Source organism: Gadus chalcogrammus, chromosome 17 (genome assembly GCF_026213295.1).
Source record: "Gadus chalcogrammus isolate NIFS_2021 chromosome 17, NIFS_Gcha_1.0, whole genome shotgun sequence".
NCBI classification, from domain to species: Eukaryota; Metazoa; Chordata; class Actinopteri; order Gadiformes; family Gadidae; genus Gadus; species Gadus chalcogrammus.
Genome location: NC_079428.1, coordinates 17,318,767 through 17,341,820, shown reverse-complemented (window position 1 = coordinate 17,341,820; position 23,054 = coordinate 17,318,767). Strand labels below are relative to the sequence as shown.

Genomic DNA, 23,054 nt, shown 5'->3' with positions numbered 1-23,054 from the left:
GACAAACCGAATAGACAGATAAATAAAACAGATTAGATACACAGATAGTAGATAGATAAGAAAGATTATAGATATAAAATATTAGATTGGCAGAGAGATAGTTAAGATGTATGATGCTTATTTGAAGCTGCAGGGAGAAAAAAGTAAATCACTAAAAACAAAATGTGTAAATTACCTTCTAACATGATGCTGTGTATGGTACTTATCTAAGCCTTTCTCATTGTTCAATTTCAATTACTAACGAACTAGCTAGCCTACCCGAGGGACAGGTGGCGACGTAGGCCTACATTAGCCTATGAAGCAACGCTTTTGTGATCTGTTATTAGCTGTTAATACCTGTTAATATTCTTTGACAACGGGAATATAATTATTTGCACTATCAACTCCATAATCTTAGTATTTCAAGCATTCAACCGTTTTTAAATAGCAGTCAATCACCTAGTTGTACTTACGTCACACAAACCAGCACCGCAAATTTTCGGTCACTCCAGAGTTGACGTCTTTCTTTCAACCCGGTATCACGCGATTGCGTGCTCCTGCGCACGACCGTGTGCGTGTGTGTGCGTGCGTGCGTGCGCGTGTGTGTGTGCGTGTGTGTGTGCGTGTGTGTGTGTGTGTGTGTGTGTGTGTGTGTGTGTGTGTGTGTGTGTGTCTGTGTGTGTGTCTGTGCGTGTGCGTGCGTGTGTGTGTATAACACGCTATTTTATGTTGAAATGCGACGTAATCCAGTGTTCACGAAAAGTACACTGTCAACGTATGCTTTTGGCGACTGGGTTGGCTCTCAGATATACGTGTTTCTAACAAGATGATATCATTAAAAGTTACATAAAGTAACAGTTTAATAACACAAACACAGGAAGCACGTGAGCTGCTAGTTTAGCGAAAGCAACCTGACGTCGTTGAAACATGCGAGCGAGCCGATCAAATCCTAATAACTATAAAACTAAAGATCAGACACAATCACTGACTGAAGATTATGCAAGTAAAAAGTATATTTCTCGCTAGAAATGTTATTAGAAACACGTTTAACGGTGAATCGGTCCTAAAATATTGCATTTCCCATTCAGATAATAAAGATTAATAAAGATCATACACATTCACTGACTGAAGATTATGTAAGGAAAATGTACATTTCTCGCTAGAAAAGTCATTAGAAATGCGTTTAATGGTGTATCTGTCCTAAAATATTGCATTTCCCATTCAGATAATAAAGATTAATAAAGATCATACACATTCACTGACTGAAGATTATGTAAGGAAAATGTACATTTCTCGCTAGAAATGTCATTAGAGACGCGTTTAATGGTGTATCTGTCCTAAAATATTGCATTTCCCATTCAGATAATAAAGATTAATATAAGCTACGCCGTGTTCCGGAGCCGCGGGGGATTCTGGGAATTGGGGTTCTCAGTTGACAAATGGGGCTTTTGTTAACTTGTTTTGTTGTTAGGATTAAGTGGGGTTAATGGGTTCGGGATGTTATGTGGTTGTGTTTTGTTCTATTAACATTGTTCGTGTGTTCATTATTGTCGACACCGTCACCGAGAGTGACGTGACCATCGTTTCGTGCAGCTGTTCCGTGTTGAAGTCTCGTTCAATAAAAACCAACTCTCGTTGTCGAGCGTTCAATAAAAACCAACTCTCGTTGTCGAGCGTGCCCCCCCCCTACAAACGTGTCTCCCCCCCTCAACAAACGTGTCCACCCCCCCCCCCCCCCCCCTTCAACTAACGTGTGTCCCCCCCCCCCCCCCCCCTACAATCGTGTGTCGTCGTCCCCCCTCAACAAACGTGTCTTCCCCCCCCCCCCCCCCCCCTCCCCGGTCAACAACAGCATCTCCCCCCCCCCCCCTAAACAATCGTGTCCCAAACCCCGAAACCCGCCTCCACAGCGGCACACGGGATACTGTAGGTATAACACGCTATTTTTTACGTTGAAATGCTACGTATCCAGTGTTCATGGAAACGTACACCGTCAACGTTTTTTCTTGGCGACTGGGTTGCTGGGTTGGTGACACAAACCAGCACCGCAAACGTTCTCTCCCGCTTGAGATGACGTGTTTCTTTATAGTGTAACGACCTCGCCGGTGACATAATCATGTCGAGTCATTAGTTGAAGGTAGTTTTAATGGACCAAAAACCAGGTCACTGAAACCCGTAACATTGTAACAACATTGAAACCAACAGCTGAAAACCGGACCCAAACAAACCCCGGTTACCCCGGCAACACGGTCTCACTCGCGTGCAGGCCCCCACCCTCCTGTTCTTCCAAGGCCCACCCCCAGCTGACCTAATGATTCGCCCCACACGCTGTTTGACAAGAATAACATTACAATACATGCACATAGAACAACTGGCATAACGGACAACGAAATATAATGTAACACATAACACACAAACTATTTAACTGTCCCAGGGTCGCTACAATAGATTCATGGGTCTGATTCGCCGATTTCCCATGCTGATATCCCCGAAGATTCTCGGGCATCTTCGACAATTTGGCTATAGATTGTCTCATTACACGCTAAATAATATAATTATAGCCTAATTATATATATAGGTTTTGGCATAAACATAACTAGGGTGCACTGTACTATCTGCGCACACCCTTTCTGAAGCCTCTCTCTCGCTCTCTCTCTCTCTCTCTGTCCCTCCCGCTCTCTCTTTCTCTCTCTCTCGTAGCGTTTTGTGGAGCACGTTAATTGTCTTAGAACACTCCCATTCAGAATGCATTGGTTTACATTCGTTTTGTGTAACACGCAAAAAGTCGGACTATCGTGCTCGGGAACACGCTTCAATAGATTAACGTTCGTGCGCAGGAGCACGCAATGGCGTGATACCGGGTTGGTCTGACAGTCTGAGAATACCTACTAAAGACCCACACAAGATGGCGGCTCCGTGTGCCGCGGCTGAGAGGGGCGTGGCGTATCTAGTGTTCTATATATATCTATGGTTCGGAGCATAGACATCATATAGGTAGACGCCGCCTCCACTGCTTCAGCCCGTTGCCTCGGCGAAACGCGGCGCCGCCATATTGGTACGGGAGCTCTCTGAAGCCAGAGGTCTGTCAGACGTGTCAAAACAAGCGGAAGTTGCCAGGAGCTGCGGTTTATCTGGATAAAAATCACGATAACGTTTTACATTTCGCAACCAATTTCATGGAGTATTCAAGGGTTTATGCTCTACGTGAAGTGTGTGAAAAAGATTTGCCTCTACGTTACTTTGAATCTCGCTAGTTAAATCGCCAGTCATACATGTGCATGGGTCTATGATAAACGCTCATTTTTCTTGCACAGCCCGTGCACTTTGAAAATACTGAGAAGATCTATAAACTATCGAAATAGTGCTTCTTTAGTTACTATGTATTGACCATCATTAAGAGAAATATATTATATATATTATAAGAGAATATATATATATTCGATAGCAGTAAAAATATTCACATCTCAATATATACATGCACATCTCAATAGTTGAACTGTAATATAAATAACATAGCATATATATAATACAATATAATATAATGACTCAGTATAATGTGCAATGGAATAACATATATATGATACATATAATATGTGAAACAATATAATATATTTTAAGTATAGGTATGTATTCATATTATATAATATATATATATATATATATTTGTACAATTTGACATAATATACAATCATGCTCATAACATTTTCACATCTATGCAGTGCAATTGAAACAATATATAATTTCACACAATATATTGTGGCGAGCAGCGCGGGAAGGACGAGACGGGAGCCCAGGTTTAAATGGCGGCGCAACTCTCGTGCCTCAATACACCGCACGACCCCGAGAGCTGCCTTTATCCAAACACACACACATAACAGAAAACACGGCACAACTGACCGACGGACATACGACTCCGGGTAATGGTTGCCGACAACACTACACACAATAAACACACAAACAATAGAGACCCCAAACCCGTTAACCCCACTTAACCTAATAACAAACAACTTATCTAAAGACAATAAACCCCCTTTTCCCCAAACAACGTTATGAATACCCCATTACCCAGACTCCCCAGGGGTAGGAGTCGCCACAATATGATATAATATAATAATTTAATCTAGGCTAGAACCCTTTAAAAAGTATTGTCTTGCTGAGCTTTTTTCGACTGTTGCCAGTCTGTAATTGCAGCGTGCTCAGTTTTGCAATGTGGTGCCGCCTGATCTTGTGAAATACAGACACAACCAAGGACAACAGTGCAAAGTGGTGGTTTTCAATGCCAAATTGTGTGTCCTGAATGTGCTCCTTGAGGAGAAACACATCATCTGTCCAGATGTCAGCCCGGACAAACTGCTTGACCACAGACACACTGACAGCTTGCCCTGATGCAGGCTGGCGAATGAACCGCTCTGCTGACCTGACCACCTTCACTGTCCCCTCTGAAGGAATCATCAGCCCTCCTTTGTTCTTCAGAGTCAGCAGGTGGTAGCTCTCGTCGAAAGATGCGCGTGCAGCATCTGTCACCAGGCTAGCACGGCACTCACCACAGGACAGCTTTCTCAAAACCTGCCGCACCACAAACCCTGCAATGTAGACCAGTGCGTTTTCCACTAGGCCACCAAAGCGGGTTGGCAAGTAGCTGTGGTCCCCAATCAACGCAGAGACATTCACGAAGGGCACCTCAAGCTCTTCCGTTTCAGAGGGAGAGGACATCTCTACAGCCGACAGGGACACTGCCTCATCCTGTGGTGCCACATTCCCTGAAGTGCTCGGTGTGACACCACATCGGACCATGAGCCGGCGGAAGATGCCCTGGAACTGGCCTGCGGAGGGATTGTTGTTCCAGCCCCCTAAAAACCAAAAACACACAACACTTAATACCGATATTTACTCTTTTCAGACGTCAAAGACTTTTTTGGAAAGACAATTTAATTAATTTAGAAACTTCTGAGATCCTTACCTGATGCCCTGATGGAGTTGAAAAGGAGCTCCAAATGATCCTGGCTGAACCGGTAGGTGCAGATATATTGCTGACTCTGAAGCAGCTCAGGACACATCAGCATTAGGGTGTCAATGTTGATGACAAACCCCATGACAGACAGGTACCTTAAAGAAAATGTTTTGTCAGTTTGAAAGTTGTAGATGGACATTTCCTGACATTTCATGGACATTTCCACATTCACCTGTATGAACTGAAAAACCGCAGACAGCAAAAAGATCGGAAAAAGAGAACAGAGCATCATATGCATGCGTAAGCAGGGCATGCACATATGGAAGAGTCACTATTTAAAAGACCTCTTTGAACGATGAAGGGGAGTTCCATCCTTCATCACCAAACTGATTAAGTACTCCCGGCCTCTGGACAAGAGTTCCACACTCCTTGTCCAATTCAAAGATCCCAGGGGGGCTTTGAATCCTTTGGCACGGGGATTGCGGCTGTTCATAATGTCAAACAGCCTGTCAATCATCTAAAATAAATTGTTTAGGAAATAGAAAGGAAGAAGATGAAGATGAAGAAGATGGCCAGGACCCTTTGATAAGAAAACAATGTTTGAATGTAGTCTTACCTCAATGAATTCGGCTGTCGCTAGAGAGAGGGTGAAGCGTGGATACCCCAGGTCCCTCAGCGTTCGGAGCGCTACTGCCACAGAGCGACTCAGCGTCTGTGCAGCCAGGGACACCTTCATCTTCTGTGAGTCAAACTGAATGTGCTTTTCAGTGACCCTGTTGGCAGCATGCAGTCCATTCTTTGTTTGAATATCGTTCAAACAAACAACGTAGTCCCAGTTGATGAGGCCAGTTCTGCTACAGATTGGGCTGTACGCTTGCAGCATGTTTCTTGCCAGCTCAACATGTGGCAAGCGTCCATCATGACAAACACCCTCTCGCCAGTCGCAGGATGGGGGAAAAATGTTTTCAAAGACTCACAAGGGTTGGCCTTTAGCTGGCACCCCAGCTGGTTGCACATGCTTATGTTTGATGCATACCCATCCATTGTGAGGGACATGACCCGGATGCCACGCTCATGCAGGGCCTCCAGCGCATGTACCAGCAGGACCTTCTGTGTGTCGGGCGTCAGAGACTTGGTCAGGTAGTAGGCAATTGGAGCCTTCCAATCGCCTTGTAGGCCAACCACCATAAAAACCAGAGCCTCAGTGGCAATATCTGTCTCGTTTAGGCCATCCCCCATGTCCACAAATCCGGTCATTTTCTGGGAATGTGGACTGTACTGGACATGTTTCCTGATGGCCATGCCATCCAGCATGAGCGCCACACGTCCATACTTCACTGGATCTTCCTCTCTTTTTCATCTCAACATGTCCAGCATCATGGTGTTGAGTCCAGGCTTGGAATCCACAGAGATCATCCACCTTTATCAAATGAAAAAGTAGTTATTATTAAGTAGCAATAATATAATACAAATGTATTTGAACCAGTAATTTCCTATCAATAAAGTGCAATTAAATGTAATTGCAAATACCTTTGCAATGTATGTGGATGTGGTAGGTGGAGGTGGAGAGACTCTCTCAGGTAAGAGTAGGCTTTGGGCCCGTGCAGGTGGAGAGTGAGGGCAAACTCCCTCTGCTCTTTAGTGTACTCGTGGCCCTGTTTGGACAGGAGGCCTATTGGAAGATCTGAAATGCAGATAGCACAGAGTAATTAGTAAGTGACTGAAAGAGTATGAATGTCATTATGAAAACACCAATAGGCTCATGTGTTTATTTCCAGGCAAGGCCATATGAATGAAAAATGTAATCTTGTCGTGGCTGTAGACCAAAGCCAACAATCATTGACTTAATAGCTCTAGCTTAAAGATGCACAAAAGCCAGGAACCATGACTGATTGCTCTAAACAGGTGCCCATAAACACCTGCCAACAAAGGTACCTGGCTATTGTGTGTCTTGAAGCTAGAGATATCAGACTATGATTGTTGGCTTTTGTCTGTGCCAGATGCTATTCAAACTATGAATGGGGGCATATTACAGACGTCAGGTATTTGGAGTTTAAGTCTGATATATGAAATTCAGACAAGCCAAGCATTTGAACACATTATTGCAGTTGTATTTCTTTGGTTACAGCCCTAAGATATAATTGACATTCAAAGTTTAATTTCAATGTTACCTGAGTATAAGTCAATCCTCTCGTGCAGCTCTTCATTTATGAGGTTCTTCCCCCTGAGGTCCTCCAGAAGACAACGCACTGTTTTCTTCGCCCTCCACTCTCGGGCCTTTGAGTTCCTCATCTCTTTCTCAAGACTCTCCACCCTAGCCAGGGCTTCACTGAGTCTAGTCTTGAGAAGAGTGGGAGATGGAGGCAATGCATAAGGGTGTTCCTAGTAAAAAAGGACAAAACAGTAGTGAGTAATGTTTATGATGCCATGACGCTCACTGCTGTTTTGGGGCATAGCTAGTGTAAATACTCACAAGGTAGGTAGGTGAAGGTTCAGTGACTTGTAATGATTGTAAAGAACAGTCAATTACAAGGCTCGCTTCAGCCTTCCTTGAGGCTTGTGTAGTCCTGGCTGGCACTTTCTAAAACCGAAGAACAAAATACTTGAACAGGTGTATCTCATTCTCAATCATTCCAAATGAACACACACACACACACACACACACACACACACACACCACACACACACACACACACACACACACACACACCACACACACACACACACACACACCACACACACACACACACACACACCACACACACACACACACACACACACAATAAAACCATTTTCAGCAAGCTTAGTGATGCACTTACTCTTTTGAGATGTGTTGGGAAACTGAACACAGATGGTTTAGTTCCATCCCTGAGCCTGACAATTTGGCCTGTCCGGTCAAAATCCTCAGGCTGAAAGTGCTGGCTACAGAGCATTGACCTCTCATTGGCAGAAAAGTCTTCCCTTTTCACAGCCACTTCCCACTGTCTCCTCAACTGCTTCTCTTTGGGAAACCTTAAAATTGCGAGAAAGGTTAGCTAGCCAGTCAGTCAGATTCATAATACAGATGTATCTTTAAAAAAGAAAAACATTTAAATAGAAATAACGTTTAAAACGTCAATTTCGGCCGGCGACTGACTGCAGGTGCATCTCACAGGTGCATGTAGAGTATCGTGACATTTTTTCCGTAGTTTCATTCATTACGTGACACCTTCATATATTGTAGAACCATTACATATACAGTGGCATGTTTGGAGCCTTTTTTGTTTTAATCTAGTCTCTTTTTTAAATACATCACAGAGAGAAATTAAGGCCAGTCGCTCAGCCGAAACGCAGCTTTCCGTCGCAACCATAAATGCTATATAATTACATTATACATACGTTGTAATTACTCGCAAGCAAGTAGTGGTAGATTATATATATATATATACTGTATATCCTATATTTCTTGACAATATTATCTCCTGTTAACGAACGATAGAATAAGGCTTTGCTAACCATGGCCATTTCACGTTAGACTAGCTATAGTCTGATTCTGGCGGCAACTTAGCTGTCTCAACAGCTCTTAGCTCTCAACATAACACATGATCTACGTGACATGACTGAATTTTACAATTACAAATAGAAACAATTGTTTAGTCTTACTTGTGAAAGGTAATTCCTTGCGATCTAGTTTGAATCGTCCTGACGGTGGTGCAGCCCCAAGCGGCGCATGAAGTAGGCATCTTCACTCCGAAGACGAAATAACTCCCGTACCAAGATGGCGCCGACGATTTATGCCGTCCAAGGCCGAAGGGGGCGTCTACCTATATGATGTCTATGCTGGTACGTACTCGCGTGCTCGCAAGTCTGTGCTTGAAGTACGGACTTGCCAAGTACGTACTTGCAAGTCTTCGAGTCCGTAGTACGCGTGCTAGTTAAAACAGTTGCGCTAAACAGCGCGCATAAACAGGTGATCCCTCCCCTCATGTGGCGACCAGCGGTATTGCATGTAAAAATGGCGGGACCGGCTAGATTTTGAATGCTAGCATTGAATGCTAGCAACGCCACAAGTGGGATTATAAACATACATTTAACTAAAACAACCTATCGGTTACCTGCACAATGGGTCAGCAACATAAAGGACAGGTTTAGAGCATTTCCTGGTCCGCCTAGACAAAATACATACAATATTACAAATGCAAACGAAAATCAAAACTCAAATAAAAGAAACAATACAATGCCAAATATATGAAGAGTGTATTAAAAAACCGTCTACAGATAAGTGACAATGATATTGATGAATTACTGAATCAATGAATTACTTTAATAAAAGTTTCATGCGGACACGTTTTATGCTCAACCTACCGCAGTTACCGTCTTTTCTGCTGCAGGATATCCGGAATACAACATTAACAACATATCAAAATAAAAGTCTTGAATGAGAAACGGACCGATGTGTATAAATGGACAACGGATTCAAAAATGGCGCCTATTCATTCCTATGGCCGTTTCTCAATTCGCGTACTGTGCGTGCTTGTGTGCTCGTGGACTCGTAAAACGTCATCAGTCGTTGCCCGAGCACTGTTCCAATTCGAAGCACGCATCAAGCGAGTACTGTCGTAAAACCCGGAAGGGTTCTTGATGCGTGCTCGATCTCGCCGTTTCACCAAGCATGCATCAGGTGGCTCGTGTGTGCTTGCAATCGCAGGATGCATTTCGCACTCGCAGCAGTACGATGGCGGACAATATGGAGAAGACGCACAACTGTAGCTTAAGTTACTCTTAACTTATATATATATTTATATAATATAATAATAATAATAATATAAGATAATATATAACTGGTGGGATGCTATTGGCATGAGGACGTGTGTGTGTGTGTGTGTGTGTGTGTGTGTGTGTGTGTGTGTGTGTGTGTGTGTGTGTGTGTGTGTGTGTGTGTGTGTGTGTGTGTGTGTGTGTGTGTGTTCCACCTGTCATGGGTTAAACAGCTAAAATAATACTAATAATAAGAGAGAGAGTCCTATCAGTTGATGGTCTGTACTAATACATAAACCTGTCATGTTGTCCAGGCATGCAGCAGCTGGATGGAGAGGCTGGGTTCTGAGGCTTGCAGCCTCAGGATGGACCAGAGACCGAGGCTGGAGACCAGAGGCCTGCAGCACCGGACCAGAGGGTAACATCACCTCGTTGACTCAAACGCTAGAAACCCTCAGGTTCTTTATAGGTCTGCTGACCAGTTATTGTAGAAAGGTTTTTGTCTTCAGATTTGAAGACAAAAACTTTGAGGTGATCATCACTCTCACTGCCACCTCCAGTAGAGTAGCGCTACTGTGAACACCAACTACCGCAGTTGATTACACCAGACAAACTCTGTCTGTTTTTAACCGGTTGGAGCCAGACCTCTGCTGTTTGTTACTCTGTGGCTGAGGAGAGCTGACGGAGGACACACACACACACACACACACAACACCACACACACACACACACACACACACACACACCACACACACACACACACACACACACACACACACACACACATTCTCTTACGCAATAACAAAGGCTGTTTCTCAACAGCAGTCAAGTGACAGTTGGCCCATTATTCAATCCTTTCCAGGGGTGGTTTTACTTATGCTGTGTGTGTGTGTGTGTGTGTGTGTGTGTGTGTGTGTGTGTGTGTGTGTGTGTGTGTGTGTGTGTGTGTGTGTGTGTGTGTGTGTGTGTGTGTGTGATGTAATGAGAGGCTAGTTCCTCTGCCAGTACCCAGGCAGTGAGTTGTGTGCTATTGAAGTCCCTCCCCCCTCGTCTTAAAATTCATAAAACAATCAAGAGATAAACCACAATTCATCAAAGTATGCGTAGATGCTATTTGCTGATGAGACATATTGATGAGGATAATTCAATAGTTCATGTATTATTAGGCTATTGAAAACACACTCATGCATTTGCACTCACCTACACAGGTGTGTGTGTGTGTGTGTGTGTGTGTGTGTGTGTGTGTGCGCGTGCGCGCAAAGCTTCATTTTCCCCGAAGACACGTGACACTGAGAGGCGCGGCTCCTTGAACTTCCTCATCTAAAAGTTTTATAAATACTCTAACCTCCGTTTCTTCCCTTACATTTATATTTTTACAACTTTATATCGTATGGACGCATTTTAATCCCGGAGTAGATAAGGTAAGGTATGTCGACAGTTGAGTTGCGTTTATATTGTCTGTGGGTTGCTGGAATATAATGATCAACCAGTGTACTACCGTTTATATTGTCTTTAGGTTCCTGGTATATAATAATGAACAACCAGTTTACTACCGTTTATATTGTCTTTAGGTTACTGGTATATAATAATGAACAACCAGTTTACTACCGTTTATATTGTCTTTGATACTGGTATATAATAATGATCAACCAGTTTACTATCGGTAATATTGTCTTTAGGTTCCTGGTATATAATAATGATAAACCAGTGTACTACCGTTTATATTGTCTGTAGGTTACTGGTATATAATAATGATCAACCAGTTTACTACCGTTTATATTGTCTTAGTTTACTGGTATATAATGATGATCAACCAGTGTAATACCGTTCATATTGTCTTTAGGTTACTGTTATATAATAATGAACAACCAGTTTACTACCGTTTATGAGCAAGGTACGTTTTATTACTCTGTGTTCTGGGAATAGGGAATTTTTCGTTTGTCAAAAAAACAAAAAAATCAAAAATTTCAGTTTGTTTATTCGTTTTTTCGTACTTACTTGACAAAACGAATTTACCACTCAATATCTGGTTTCCGCCGATGGGCGGGTCCTCTTATTGGCTAGTGTGCTCCGTTGCCCTGTGCTTTTCAAAATAAAAGTTCTTCCGTTTGATAATGTCGACAACAATATTACTTTATTATAGACACTAGCAGACACAGAGGACCACACCACCCACAGTCAAGACTGACACGGCTTCAAATAACAATAATAGTATTCATAATCATTTGAAAATGGAAACTTATGAAGTTATGATGACTTCAGTGCAGTTGATGTTTAGCCACAGTTAATACATGCAGAGTAGACCTGAGGGCTTTACTACGACATCATTGTCCGGCTCTGAACTCTGCGCTCTGTGCGCGTTCACATTAAAGGAGCTGCAATAGCGGGCTGCTGATTTCCTCACAGCCTGAGAGCTATGAGGAATACAAGTGATTACAACACATTTCTGACAGCTGAACATTGCGCAGGGCTCTCCGTGAGACGCACGCACGCAATTCAACCCATGCACACGCTCACACGCCACACAACTTGCGCCGCTATTTAACAGTGGAAGGGTAGGAATCAAATGCGTCCAGGTGAAATTTCAAAATAGTCCGGGATTTTATTAAAGCCTCATACATGTTCACATTAAATTTGCGTTGCGTTCCTCTGGGTCGGTCACAAACTAGTTAGGCTACGCCCTCCCCTACTCAGTTCTGTTCGCTTTGCATTGGTGGAAGTGAGTAGGGGGAGTGGTTAAGAGGAGCTTTCAGATTGGACGGTTTGACTTTAGAGTTACTGTCATGTTTTGGATACATTTTTTTACCATTATTGTTTTATAGGGACAAACATTAACACATTTCTCCTACAGGGGATTGATAAAGTTATATCTATGTAACAGAAACACTTACTCATACTCCATCAAATATTCATACTCATACTTTGCACACTTTACCACAGCATTGGCCTACTGAATGCCACAGATATATTTTTAAGCATTGGACTGAATGCCACATGAATATATAGTTATGTTTTGCACGTTTGCAACGTTTAAAAGTTCAGGGAAAAGTATATGCCTGGTGTTGCTAAGGCCAATATCCTTTTGAGACAGTGTTGTTTCTGAATATTAGTGTTACGGGCCAATAATGCTTACTATCATGAATTAGTCACCATGTCTGTGGACAAATTTGTATGCAGTCACATATTAATAAGAAATCACAGTAAATTTAAGTACAGCCCCCCCCCCCCCCCCCCCCCCCTCACCTTTCAGGTTTAAGGGAAGAGGATGTTGTTATGATGCTCATGCTAAAGCCCTTTGAGACAAACTGTTTGTAAAAACTATAAAAATAAAATTGCCTTGCCTTGCCTAACCCGCTTGGACTGTAATTCATATTCATGCTACTAGTTTGATAATTGACTGACTACATGAATAGATGCACAGAGGAGATTCTTATAGAGGTCTTATAGTCAAACGGCTCAGGCTGTGAGGAAATCAGCAGCCCGCGATCGCAGCTCCTTTGATGTGAACGCGCACAGAGCGCAACACCAAACCCACTAAGTTTTCTGGATTCCCGACTGGAAATGAGTCTAGGAAGAAGTGGATTCAAGCGGTTCGCCGGGATGAAGGACAAACTTTAAAATAAAACAACGAGGAGCAGTTTGTTTGGTAGCCGGCACTTTAGTGAATCAGACTACAAACGCTACAGCTAGCAACAACCGGGGTCACACCAAGCGACTGAAAATCGGGTCGATACCTCCCGTTTCCAGTGGAAACAACTGGGGACTGCTAAGAAAGGGGGCTTTTTTATAAAAGAGCATCAACTCGCTTTAGGCCAAGACGTTTCACACATCCCTTCCTCTGGAGCAAAACCGCTGCCCTGTGGAATAAGAGCGATGAGGAGATCAGCTTTTTTTTTTTTTTTTTTTTTTTTTTTTTTTTTTTTTTTTTGGTGGTGATGACAGAACATGATTTCGGTTCTGCTCCTAAACCAGGTTGTCAGTGTTGTAGTTTTCTGAATCTTGGCTTACTATACCCCATACGTTCTTAAACACCTACTGCAGGATGTACTACCTATGTTTAATCACAGAATGGGCTTCTTAGTAGGTTATACCGAGGAGGTAGGTCAAACTTTTCAGAACTCGGGCACAAAATTTAGTCCTTATTAATGTCCCCGCATTTGACCAAACCACAATGTGAAAAGCTTCATCACAAGTATCAAATGTTGCATTTTATATCTTACTTAATTGTTTAAGGCTGAATATTGAGCTATAAAAAGCAAACATTTAAAAAGCAATATTGAGCTACAAAAAGAAATTTCTTTAGAGGTCCAAACGCTTTCCAATATGCAAGTCACAAGCCAAAATCTGGGTTAGATGTTTTAATTTTTTTTCCTCATCTCATACAGGTGCACTGGATGCTGCTGCTGTACACATACAGCAATTGGAAAGAAACAGTCAGGATCTGATGAGAGCATGTCACAGCTGAAAGTGGTTCAAGTGCCTTTCACAGGATTCTGTGTCTCAGACGCGGACATCCTTTTTTACACCAGATTCACGTCAAGAGATGTTTTTTGTGACTTCTGGGAGGTTATTCAACCATCTGCCTCCATGTTGGTTCATTGGTCGAAAGATCAGAAAAAGAAACAAACATTTGAACCCATTTCTCCCAGTCCAACGTGTAGACTGCAACTGGTTGAGTTTTTTCTATTCTGCTGCCGGGTTGCTGCAGGCCTGCAAGAGAAGGTGCTGGCTGACATGTTTCAGGTCAGTGTGTCCACTGTCTCCCATGTTGTTATACCGTGGGCCAACTACCGGTTACCTGCTCCTTGGCTCCCTCCCCATCTGGATGAGTAAACAGCAAGTCAAGAATACCATGCCAAGCTAATTTGTGCAGTACAGTCCAGATGTTCGGGTAATCATCGACTGCACCGAGGCGCAGTCGATGATTACCCGAACATCATCTTACAAGAACACAACAACCTTAAGGCCTTGATTGGGATTGCCCCTTGTAGTGCTGTGACTTTTGTGTCAAGTCTCTTCACCGGCTCCATCTCCGACCCAGAGCTGACTGAACAGGGTGGACTGCTGGATTTACTGGAGCCGGAGATGGCTGCATGGCAGACAGGGGTTTTCACCATCGAGAAGCCACTAGCTGATCGTGGGGCAACGCTGATTATACCACCCTTCAAGATGACAGGTAAGCATGAAAGGAATGAACATTTCAAATTAAAACTTTGACCCAAATGTGACCATTAAGGTATGCAGACAAATGTTTAAGATGGACAGAAGCACTCACAATAATATTACTAATTAATTTATCTCTAACCACTGCGCAGTTCACTGAAGAGGATGCTCTGAAAACACAAGGAATCGCTCGACTTCGAATCCTCGTAGAAAGAGCAATAGGCAGAGTCAAGGAATACCGCATCTGGGAACACACTGTCCTTTCCCTTGTCTGCGACAGTCAATCAGCTGTGGACCGTCTGCTGTGTGATGACCAACTTCCAGGGACCACTTGATTTAAAAGGCTACATCCCTGTGTTTCTACTCAAACATGTACCTATAAATATTAAATAGAATATATAAATATTAAAACGAGAGGCACTGAACATTTGGAGTGGTCCCTTTCCGGAGCTGTAATTTTGTACACTGAAAACATTGTATATATTGAATGACATGTATGTAATTGAATGAGAAGTCTTTCATCTATAATCAATTTTAAAGTCCAGTCAGTCCATCCTGAAAGTATTCAAAATAATGTTAATATATAATGTAGTAAATGATGTCCTCAGAAAAAGGGGAATGAATTAATCCTTTTATTCTTTCAGTTCCTTTATTCATTCAGTTCATTTCACATTCATTTCACTTTCTGCTGAAGATACACATTCATTTATGTACCAAAGAAGTACAAGTCTACCTTATTTTTCATCTCTTATCATTTCATCCCTCCAGACTGAGCTGACGCCAAACCGACGTTAGCATAAGCCAACCTACCTAGCGTAAGCTAGCTAGCAGACACTCGCATTCGTAGTCGATATATTTCTCGAAAAATAAACAATCCCTGGTCCAGTTTGGAGCGGGCTGTTATGGAGTGTTGTTCGGTAAGTCTGTGAACTTCAGAAACGTGACTTTGGGTACATTTACCAGGGATGTCGTGAAAGTGAACTGCCGGTCCTCCATCAGTCAGGTCGCCAGAGTGATGAGTGATTCACCGGATGTCACAGTGCACAATGAACACCGAATGCGGAAGTACTACGTATCAGCGTGATAATCCCCTATGATGTCGTAGTAAAGCCCTCAGGTCTACTCTGCATGTATTAACTGTGGCTAAACATCAACTGCACTGAAGTCATCATAACTTCATAAGTTCTTATTTTCAAATGATTATGAATACTATTATTGTTATTTGAAGCCGTGTCAGTCTTGACTGTGGGTGGTGCAGTGTTGTTTTTGGCAAGCATTTTAGATTTAGTTTTAGTCTTAGTCTTTTTGACGAAATGCTTCTTAGTTTTAGTCCCATTTTAGTCATTTCTATCTTTGAAAGTTTTAGTCTAGTTTTAGTCTGACGAAAACTCAAAAGGTTTTAGTCTAGTTTTAGTCCGACGAAAACTCGTCCACCAGCCTCTCTCTGTAGTGTATGAGTGTGTGTGTGCCGTGTGCGTGCAGGCGCAGCTGCGCGCGAGCACACGAGCCAGTGTTGCGGGGGGGGGGGTGGAAGGGTCTCACGTGACGCGTTTTATCCAATCAGGTTGCTTGGATGCTCCCATTGAAACCCATTCTATTCTACGTGAACCACCTACATGTAAGCCGCTAGAAGCAGTTAAAATCGGAGCGGACTGGAGCGGAGTGAAATCCCCGCTCCGGCCTTTGAATTTAAAACCGCTCTGCGCTCCAACCCGCTCCAACCTATTTCTTCCGCTCCGCTCCACCACCCGCTCCACGCTCCGCTCCGCTCACATGCTCTCACTAACAATTTAGTCTCGTCTAGTTCTCGTCTGACGAAAATGTCTACATTTTTCGTCACATTTTAGTCTTTATATGGCTTTGGTGACGTTCGTCTTAGTCTCATTTTCGTCATGGAAAAAAGGGGTCTGACGACGTCATTTTCGTTTTCGTCTTGCCTGACGAAAACAACACTGGGGTGGTGTGGTCCTCTGTGTCTGCTATTGTCTATAATACAGTAATATCTTTGTCGACATTATCAAACGGAAGAACTTTTATTATGAAGAGCACAGGGCAACGGAGCACACTAGCCAATACGAGGACCCGCCCACCGGCGGAAACCAGATATTGAGTGGTAAATTCGTTTCGCTCAGTAAGAACCAAAAAACGAATAAACGACTGAAATATTGAATTTCGTTTTTTTGACAAAACGTAGAAACGAATAAACAAACTGAAATTTTGATTTTCGTTTTCTTATCAAAACGAAAAAAACGAAAAACGGCTTGTTTTCTGGTTTCTGCTTGCGTCAATTATTCCCAGAAAACAGAGTAATAAAACGTACCTTGCTCGTTAGTTCATGTTTCACTGCTTTTCTGACCCGTGTGGTAAATTGAACACTGCTTTCAATATTCAAGTGATTCATTTGTCTTGATGCTACTCCAAATTAAAAGAAGGACATAAGTCATTTGAATGTGCTGATATTTAAGTTAAATATGTGTGCGTAGCGACTGTAGCCTGGTCCTACCAGACTCTCGTACATATTTCGTTTGTAGCACTGAAGGGAAATTCAAATTGAGCGGGAGTACTTAGGCGGGCGGAGCCAGGCTAGCGACTGGGGATCTACAGTTTGATAGATGTAGGTCTAGACTCGACTCATATGGCTTAAACCACAGCTGGAGCCATAGAGCGATAGAGAGACTCGTTGGTCATACGAGGATACCATATCGATGTGTTGCGCTTCACCAGTAGATTTACTGTCTACTCTATGGGATCTGTGAAGTGTGAAGTGACAGAACTCAGACTTTGTTCCAGTGGAGAAATTGTTCAAAAGTTCTCTACTTTTTAGGGCTGAACGTTTTGGGGAAATAATCTAATTCCAATATTTTTGACCAATATTTCGATTGCGATTTAATGTGCTATTTTTATAATTTATTAGGTCCCAATGTTGTGTATTATTCAATAAGAAAGAAATTAATCATTCTTTAGTATGACCAACACAACATTGGAAGCAGTCAACATAAAAACGACTCTTTCCTTTAGGCCAGGCCGATGTGTTGAGATTAATTTATATAATAAACTTCTTTATTTAACTATTGAATTGTAAAATAAAAATAAAATGAACGAATCGTACTGATTTCGTACTGATTTGATTGTATACCGCATTCTATTACATTGTGATTTTGTTTTGAATTCGATTAATCGTTCAGCCCCAAATTATACCACGATCAATTTTTCAAGGCTATTGCATCTACTTTTTTGGGTTGTAGTTTAAGAACTGTTACAGTCTCCAAGGTGTTTAATTCTCATCTCTCAGTTTTCATCTGTTGTACACATCTGTTCTGTGGTGAGGGCAGAGTGGTTATATCATGGGGTTCATATTTATGTTCTATGACGTCCATAATGCTTTAGTGTGACGCAGTCGCGATGATCTTCTCTCTCAATAAACAGCTAAAGTTCAGAAGGAGTTGTGTTTGTGTCCAGGTCTCCAGTCTTCTATGGATGAGGAGAGAGAGGATGGGGGTCCTACCTCTAAGACCACTCTGTCTGGGGAACATGGCCGCCAGAGCAAAGCTACGAGGTAAGAAGAGGATCTCTCTGTCTGTGACTGTTGTCCATCTCAGAGCTCAGCAGTATTGACTCCATCATTAGTCTACGTAACAGCTGTGTGTGTGTGTGTGTGTGTGTGTGTGTGTGTGTGTGTGTGTGTGTGTGTGTGTGTGTGTGTGTGTGTGTGTGTGTGTGTGTGTGTGTGTGTGTGTGTGTGTGTGTGTGTGTGTGTGTGTGTGTGTGTTGTAGCCCATAGCAGCAGGAGAGGGCAGACTCCCCTAGACCCAGCAATTGAATTAATGAAATTAATATTAAGACGACATGTAGCAGACTTTACAGGTTTAATGTTTAAAGGTTCAATGTCTTTCAAACTGCCGATTTATTGAATCAGTTAGAATTTATCTTTGGGGGTGAAGTGATTTGTTGAAACAAATTATCCATGAATAATAACACAAGTCTGTGTAGAAATGTAGAAACTGACTGCTTTATTTTCTATATTAGCTAAACCTATTGTGAATAAACACTATGCACAGTATGTATACTATGCACTTTTATGTCAACATGTAAGTGCTTGAATGCCATAATAACTCTTTCTGCCCCCCCCCCCCCCCCCCTTTAGATTTATATTTCAATAAACTGAGAAAGATTATTGAAATGAAAAGTCATGAGAAAGTAGTTGAGTAGCCCTGCAATAAATGATCAAATGAAATGAAATGCACTAATCCTCACTTCCAGATGATTCTTGTTTTTCAGAAGGAGGCAGGAGAGAGCAGACTCCCCTGGACCCAGCTGTGTCTCCATGAAGAGTGACCACTATATGGGTATACCTCCTGAGCCTAAAGATGGACGCCCCTCCAGAGAGGAGGGGCGTATCGGCTATTCTTATCCGTGTTTGTATTTGTGTTTGTATTCGTGTTTGCATTCGTGTTCGTGTTGTTGTTTGTATTCTTGTTTGCATTCGTGGTCCAAAAGCGATATCGCTCATGCGGCCCCCTAATGGGCCTCACATCCTGTTTACCTATATTGAGTTCCAGGAGGCATCTCCAACCAGCATAAAAGTGCCAGCAGGGGGAGATAATTTTCAATAAAATAAAACTAAGAATAAATTGGCCCTAACAACAATAGGAGAATTTCTAATTTTAAGAATAGTATGAGACTACTACTCAGGTCGTTGGCTGCGTCTGTGGGGTTATCGTCGATGTGGTTATTCCCAGTGTTGTGCCCGAACGCGTTCATTGAACGATAGTTCATGAACTCGTTCATATTTTCGGCGAACTGAACGTGGACTGAACGTACTGTATTTCTGCCTGATGAACGTTACTGTGAACCCGTTCATTCCGGTGTCTGTGAACGAGACGCACACTCGGTTTAACTTCGTTCAATATGGGGGTTATTTGTTTATCAACACGGTGGATGCGCGCCTTGCGCGTGCAGAACGCCGTATTGGTTGACCGGTTGCCATGGTAATCTCCTTGTGGTTAATTTGCAGTTGCGGACTTGTCAGCTTACTGTTACATTAAACTGTAATCAGAAAATGCGGTAATATGCTATAGACCCTATAGTATCCGTCGTATAAAGGCTGGGACGAATTTCAAATTATAAATATGTTCACTTTATGTTGAAAGAATAGACCGTCGCGATACCCATTGAAACGAATGCCGCGGTGATTATTCTTCGAACGAGAGCTGGTCAATTTTGGAAAATGAATTAAACTGTAATCAGACAACCCGGTATGGGGTTTCTGTGGTATACAGGCTAAGATGAATTTCGAATTATAAATATGAACAATCCATAACGTTAGCTCCCTAGCTCTTAGCTCAGCAGACTAGAATACCTTCTAGAATCATTGCTTGTTGGCCGGAAACAGAAAGGGGGGCTGTTTATGTTTGGTTGTAGTCTTTTCGCTCGGTTCTCCGTCTCAACAGTAGTGCTGGAACCGAGCGAAAAGACTTCAACAAAATGTGAACCCCCTCCCCCCTTTTCGTTTCCGGTCAACGAGCAATGAGTCTTCCAACAGAAATCAATGGGATTTACAAAATACCAGAAGAAACCAATAGCTCACAGCAACATATTGAAAAAAAGAACTATGAACTAGTTCATTTTTTGGAAGTGTGAACTTAGTTCAAAATTTAGAATTATGAACGTTTAACTGAACTAGTTAAGTTTAAAAATTTTGAACTGAACTTTGAACTAGTTCACGTAGAAAGTGAACTTTCCCAACACTGCTTATTCCCTTCGATGGTGACATCAGCCTTAAAGGATACAACAGGCCATATCGTAGGTCAGTTTTCTGCCGTTTCTTCTTGATCCTGAAATGCTTGGAGGCGTCTTCCTCTCCAGCTCAGCTCCTTCTTCTTTCGCACTGCTTTCAGAATAGTCTGTCATTCCACCTAACCATCCGCATCAGGTTCGGATGGGGAGGGGCGGGGACGGAGACTCCTGGGAACCTGTCATCAACTTTTAAGTCCAAAATATATCTCAGAATGCCCTTGACCATCTTGTCTGGATCGCCAGCTTCTGCCCCCTCCTCAAGGCCAACCAACACCATGTTGTTTATTTTACTGTGAGCTTCGAATTTGGTTAATTTGTTTTTCAATAAATCCATTTCTTTTGTCATGTCGTTTAAAGTTGTGATCTCTCCGGCCGTCTGATCCTCTACAGTGCTGATGCGCTTCTCCGCATTAGGAACTCTGCTTAAGGTGGCCTGTGTTTCTTTTTTCAGTCCGTTGATCTATTTGTTCTGTTCATCAAAACTTTGTTTGTTAAACGATTCTCTAATGCCAGTGACCTCCGTGATCAGGTGGACAGCCCAGCCTGGTGTGTCTTTGTCTGCCATGATTTGTTTGGTAGCTCGCCAACTGGTATCACACTGCTGTACAGTTTGCCTACTCTCTTTGCGATTTCCAACACCTGACATGAACGCGTCCTTATCTTAGGCACCTTTTCCGTTACTTTGAAGTGTGTTTACAAATATTTAGAGCAACAATAAAGGTGTTAAGGTCTATCACTTGCAGAGGAAGTTACCGTGCCACACCTTGTGGTCACGTGACCTCAAGTTGAATAATTTATCTAAATTAAAAACAAGATTTAAATGAACTATCAAGGTTGTTCGTTTTAAGGATTTTTTTTATGTTGTGAGTGAACAAGTTGGTGCAACAAACGGTTTCATCTTTACCCCAGTAAAGACGAGTTTAATGAATCAACTATCGTGTTTGCTCATTGTCATTTCATATTGCCTTTTGATTTCTCTTCCAGGGGAGCTTCAAAGGATCCGTTCTGAATTTGTGAAGGGAGTTTCAGAACCAGTTATCAAAGGTCTCCTGGATGACCTTTGGCAGCAGAAGGTGTTCAGTTCTGAGGAAAAGGACTACGTGATGGCCGAGAGGACCAAAGCAGACCAAGCACGTTGTCTGATCGACATGGTGATCGGTAAAGGGGAGAGAGCAAGTCAGGCGATGATTGATAGTATGAAGAAGAGGGACGAACACTTATGCTCCACCCTGGGTCTGATCTCTTCTCCTCCTGGTGTGGGTGAGTTGTTACCATGAATCTACTTTTTAAAGAAACGCTCTCTGCCAACTTTGTTTTAACAAGAGGGGAGCTTCTTTGTCCTTTAATCCACTGGGATCCAGTGATTCATTATCATCCACTCGGGATTGCATTTGTGTGGAATACGACTTACTTTTTTGAGAGATAGGGGGTTTACTTAGTGCTACTGTATTTGACAGGATCCCTTTTATAGTTTGGTAACCCTCACCTTAACCCCTCACACCCATTTCTAAAGGGGTAAAACTAAATCTATATTTTTGTTGAGTGGTACATCGTCAGAAGGTGGAACTTGACCTGCCTGTGTGTGGATGGTCTTTGTCTTTTTATAAAACCCGCTCTGCAAGGCGGGATCTGTCTGATGAGGGAGAGAATAAATATTACACTGATTGGCCCAAAGGTGGCGCTATAGCAACAGTCCAGAAATGCAAACTTTGAACAAACATATCTAATAACCGCTTTGACTTAGTCATGATAGTTTGTTAACACATGCATATCCTCATGGTGAACAAATATGCCTCAAGAACCTTGAACTAAAATCCTTAAGGATTCTAGGTTTTTTAACTTAGAAAAAAATACTTTAGCACCTATCATCTATGGACCAATGTCTTCAATCTGACATTAAGCGAAGTCTGTGCAATAAAAAAACTAAAGCGCCCTGGAGCCATTGACTTCTAAAAAGGGTGTGGTTTAAAAAGCCTAAAGAAATGCTTATATCAACATCAAAATGGACTCCTATGATCTTGAGTCAACCACAAAAGTTGTTCAGAATCAAATTCTGAACCAGAGAGAGTCAACATATTTTCAATTAGGGCGTGGCATCGAAAAGGGCGTGGCCTGTGACTAAAATCACCACAGTTTATGGAAGGAATGTTTGATTTGAGTGGGACCAACTTAGCGGCTGTTGGGGAACAAACTGCCCGAGTAAAATAATGATAGACAAAACAACCTGGCCGCAGGAGGCTGGAAATCGTCCAAAATTAACTCAAAGCCAAAAGGCAAGGTTAACGTAAACCAATGCTCATCAACCTTGGTGTAGTCAAAGGCACATGGGTCAAGATGAACCCCTCCAAATTGTATCCATGTCGGGCAATTTGGAGCTGTAAAACAATTGAAAATGCAAACTCTCCAGATTGTACCCACATCAGGCGAT

The 23,054-nt window shown here is 42.5% G+C and overlaps 3 protein-coding genes across 4 annotated transcripts in view; 1 reads left to right on the top strand and 2 right to left on the bottom strand.

Annotated features, from left to right (window-relative positions):
- The window catches only part of LOC130369646 (uncharacterized), a 196,225-nt gene that overhangs the window by 106,865 nt on the left and 66,306 nt on the right, over positions 1-23,054 (bottom strand). The gene's annotated exons all lie outside the window — the stretch shown is intronic.
- On the bottom strand, positions 5,975-8,809 carry LOC130369660 (THAP domain-containing protein 6-like). The gene is made up of 6 exons (XM_056575167.1): positions 8,573-8,809; positions 7,750-7,942; positions 7,404-7,511; positions 7,102-7,312; positions 6,461-6,614; positions 5,975-6,350 (listed from the first exon to the last, which is right to left on the bottom strand). Exons 1-6 carry the CDS (start codon positions 8,650-8,652, stop codon positions 6,287-6,289), a joined length of 810 nt encoding a protein of 269 aa, XP_056431142.1. The 5' UTR covers positions 8,653-8,809; the 3' UTR covers positions 5,975-6,286.
- Positions 10,958-23,054, top strand: part of LOC130369642 (NLR family CARD domain-containing protein 3-like) — a 40,092-nt gene continuing 27,995 nt past the window's right edge. The window contains exons 1-4 of the mRNA XM_056575133.1: positions 10,958-11,088; positions 18,290-18,386; positions 19,109-19,176; positions 21,611-21,886. Coding sequence (XP_056431108.1) covers positions 18,304-18,386; positions 19,109-19,176; positions 21,611-21,886 — 427 coding nt within the window. The 5' untranslated portion in view covers positions 10,958-11,088; positions 18,290-18,303. The remainder of the gene's footprint in view (positions 11,089-18,289; positions 18,387-19,108; positions 19,177-21,610; positions 21,887-23,054) is intronic.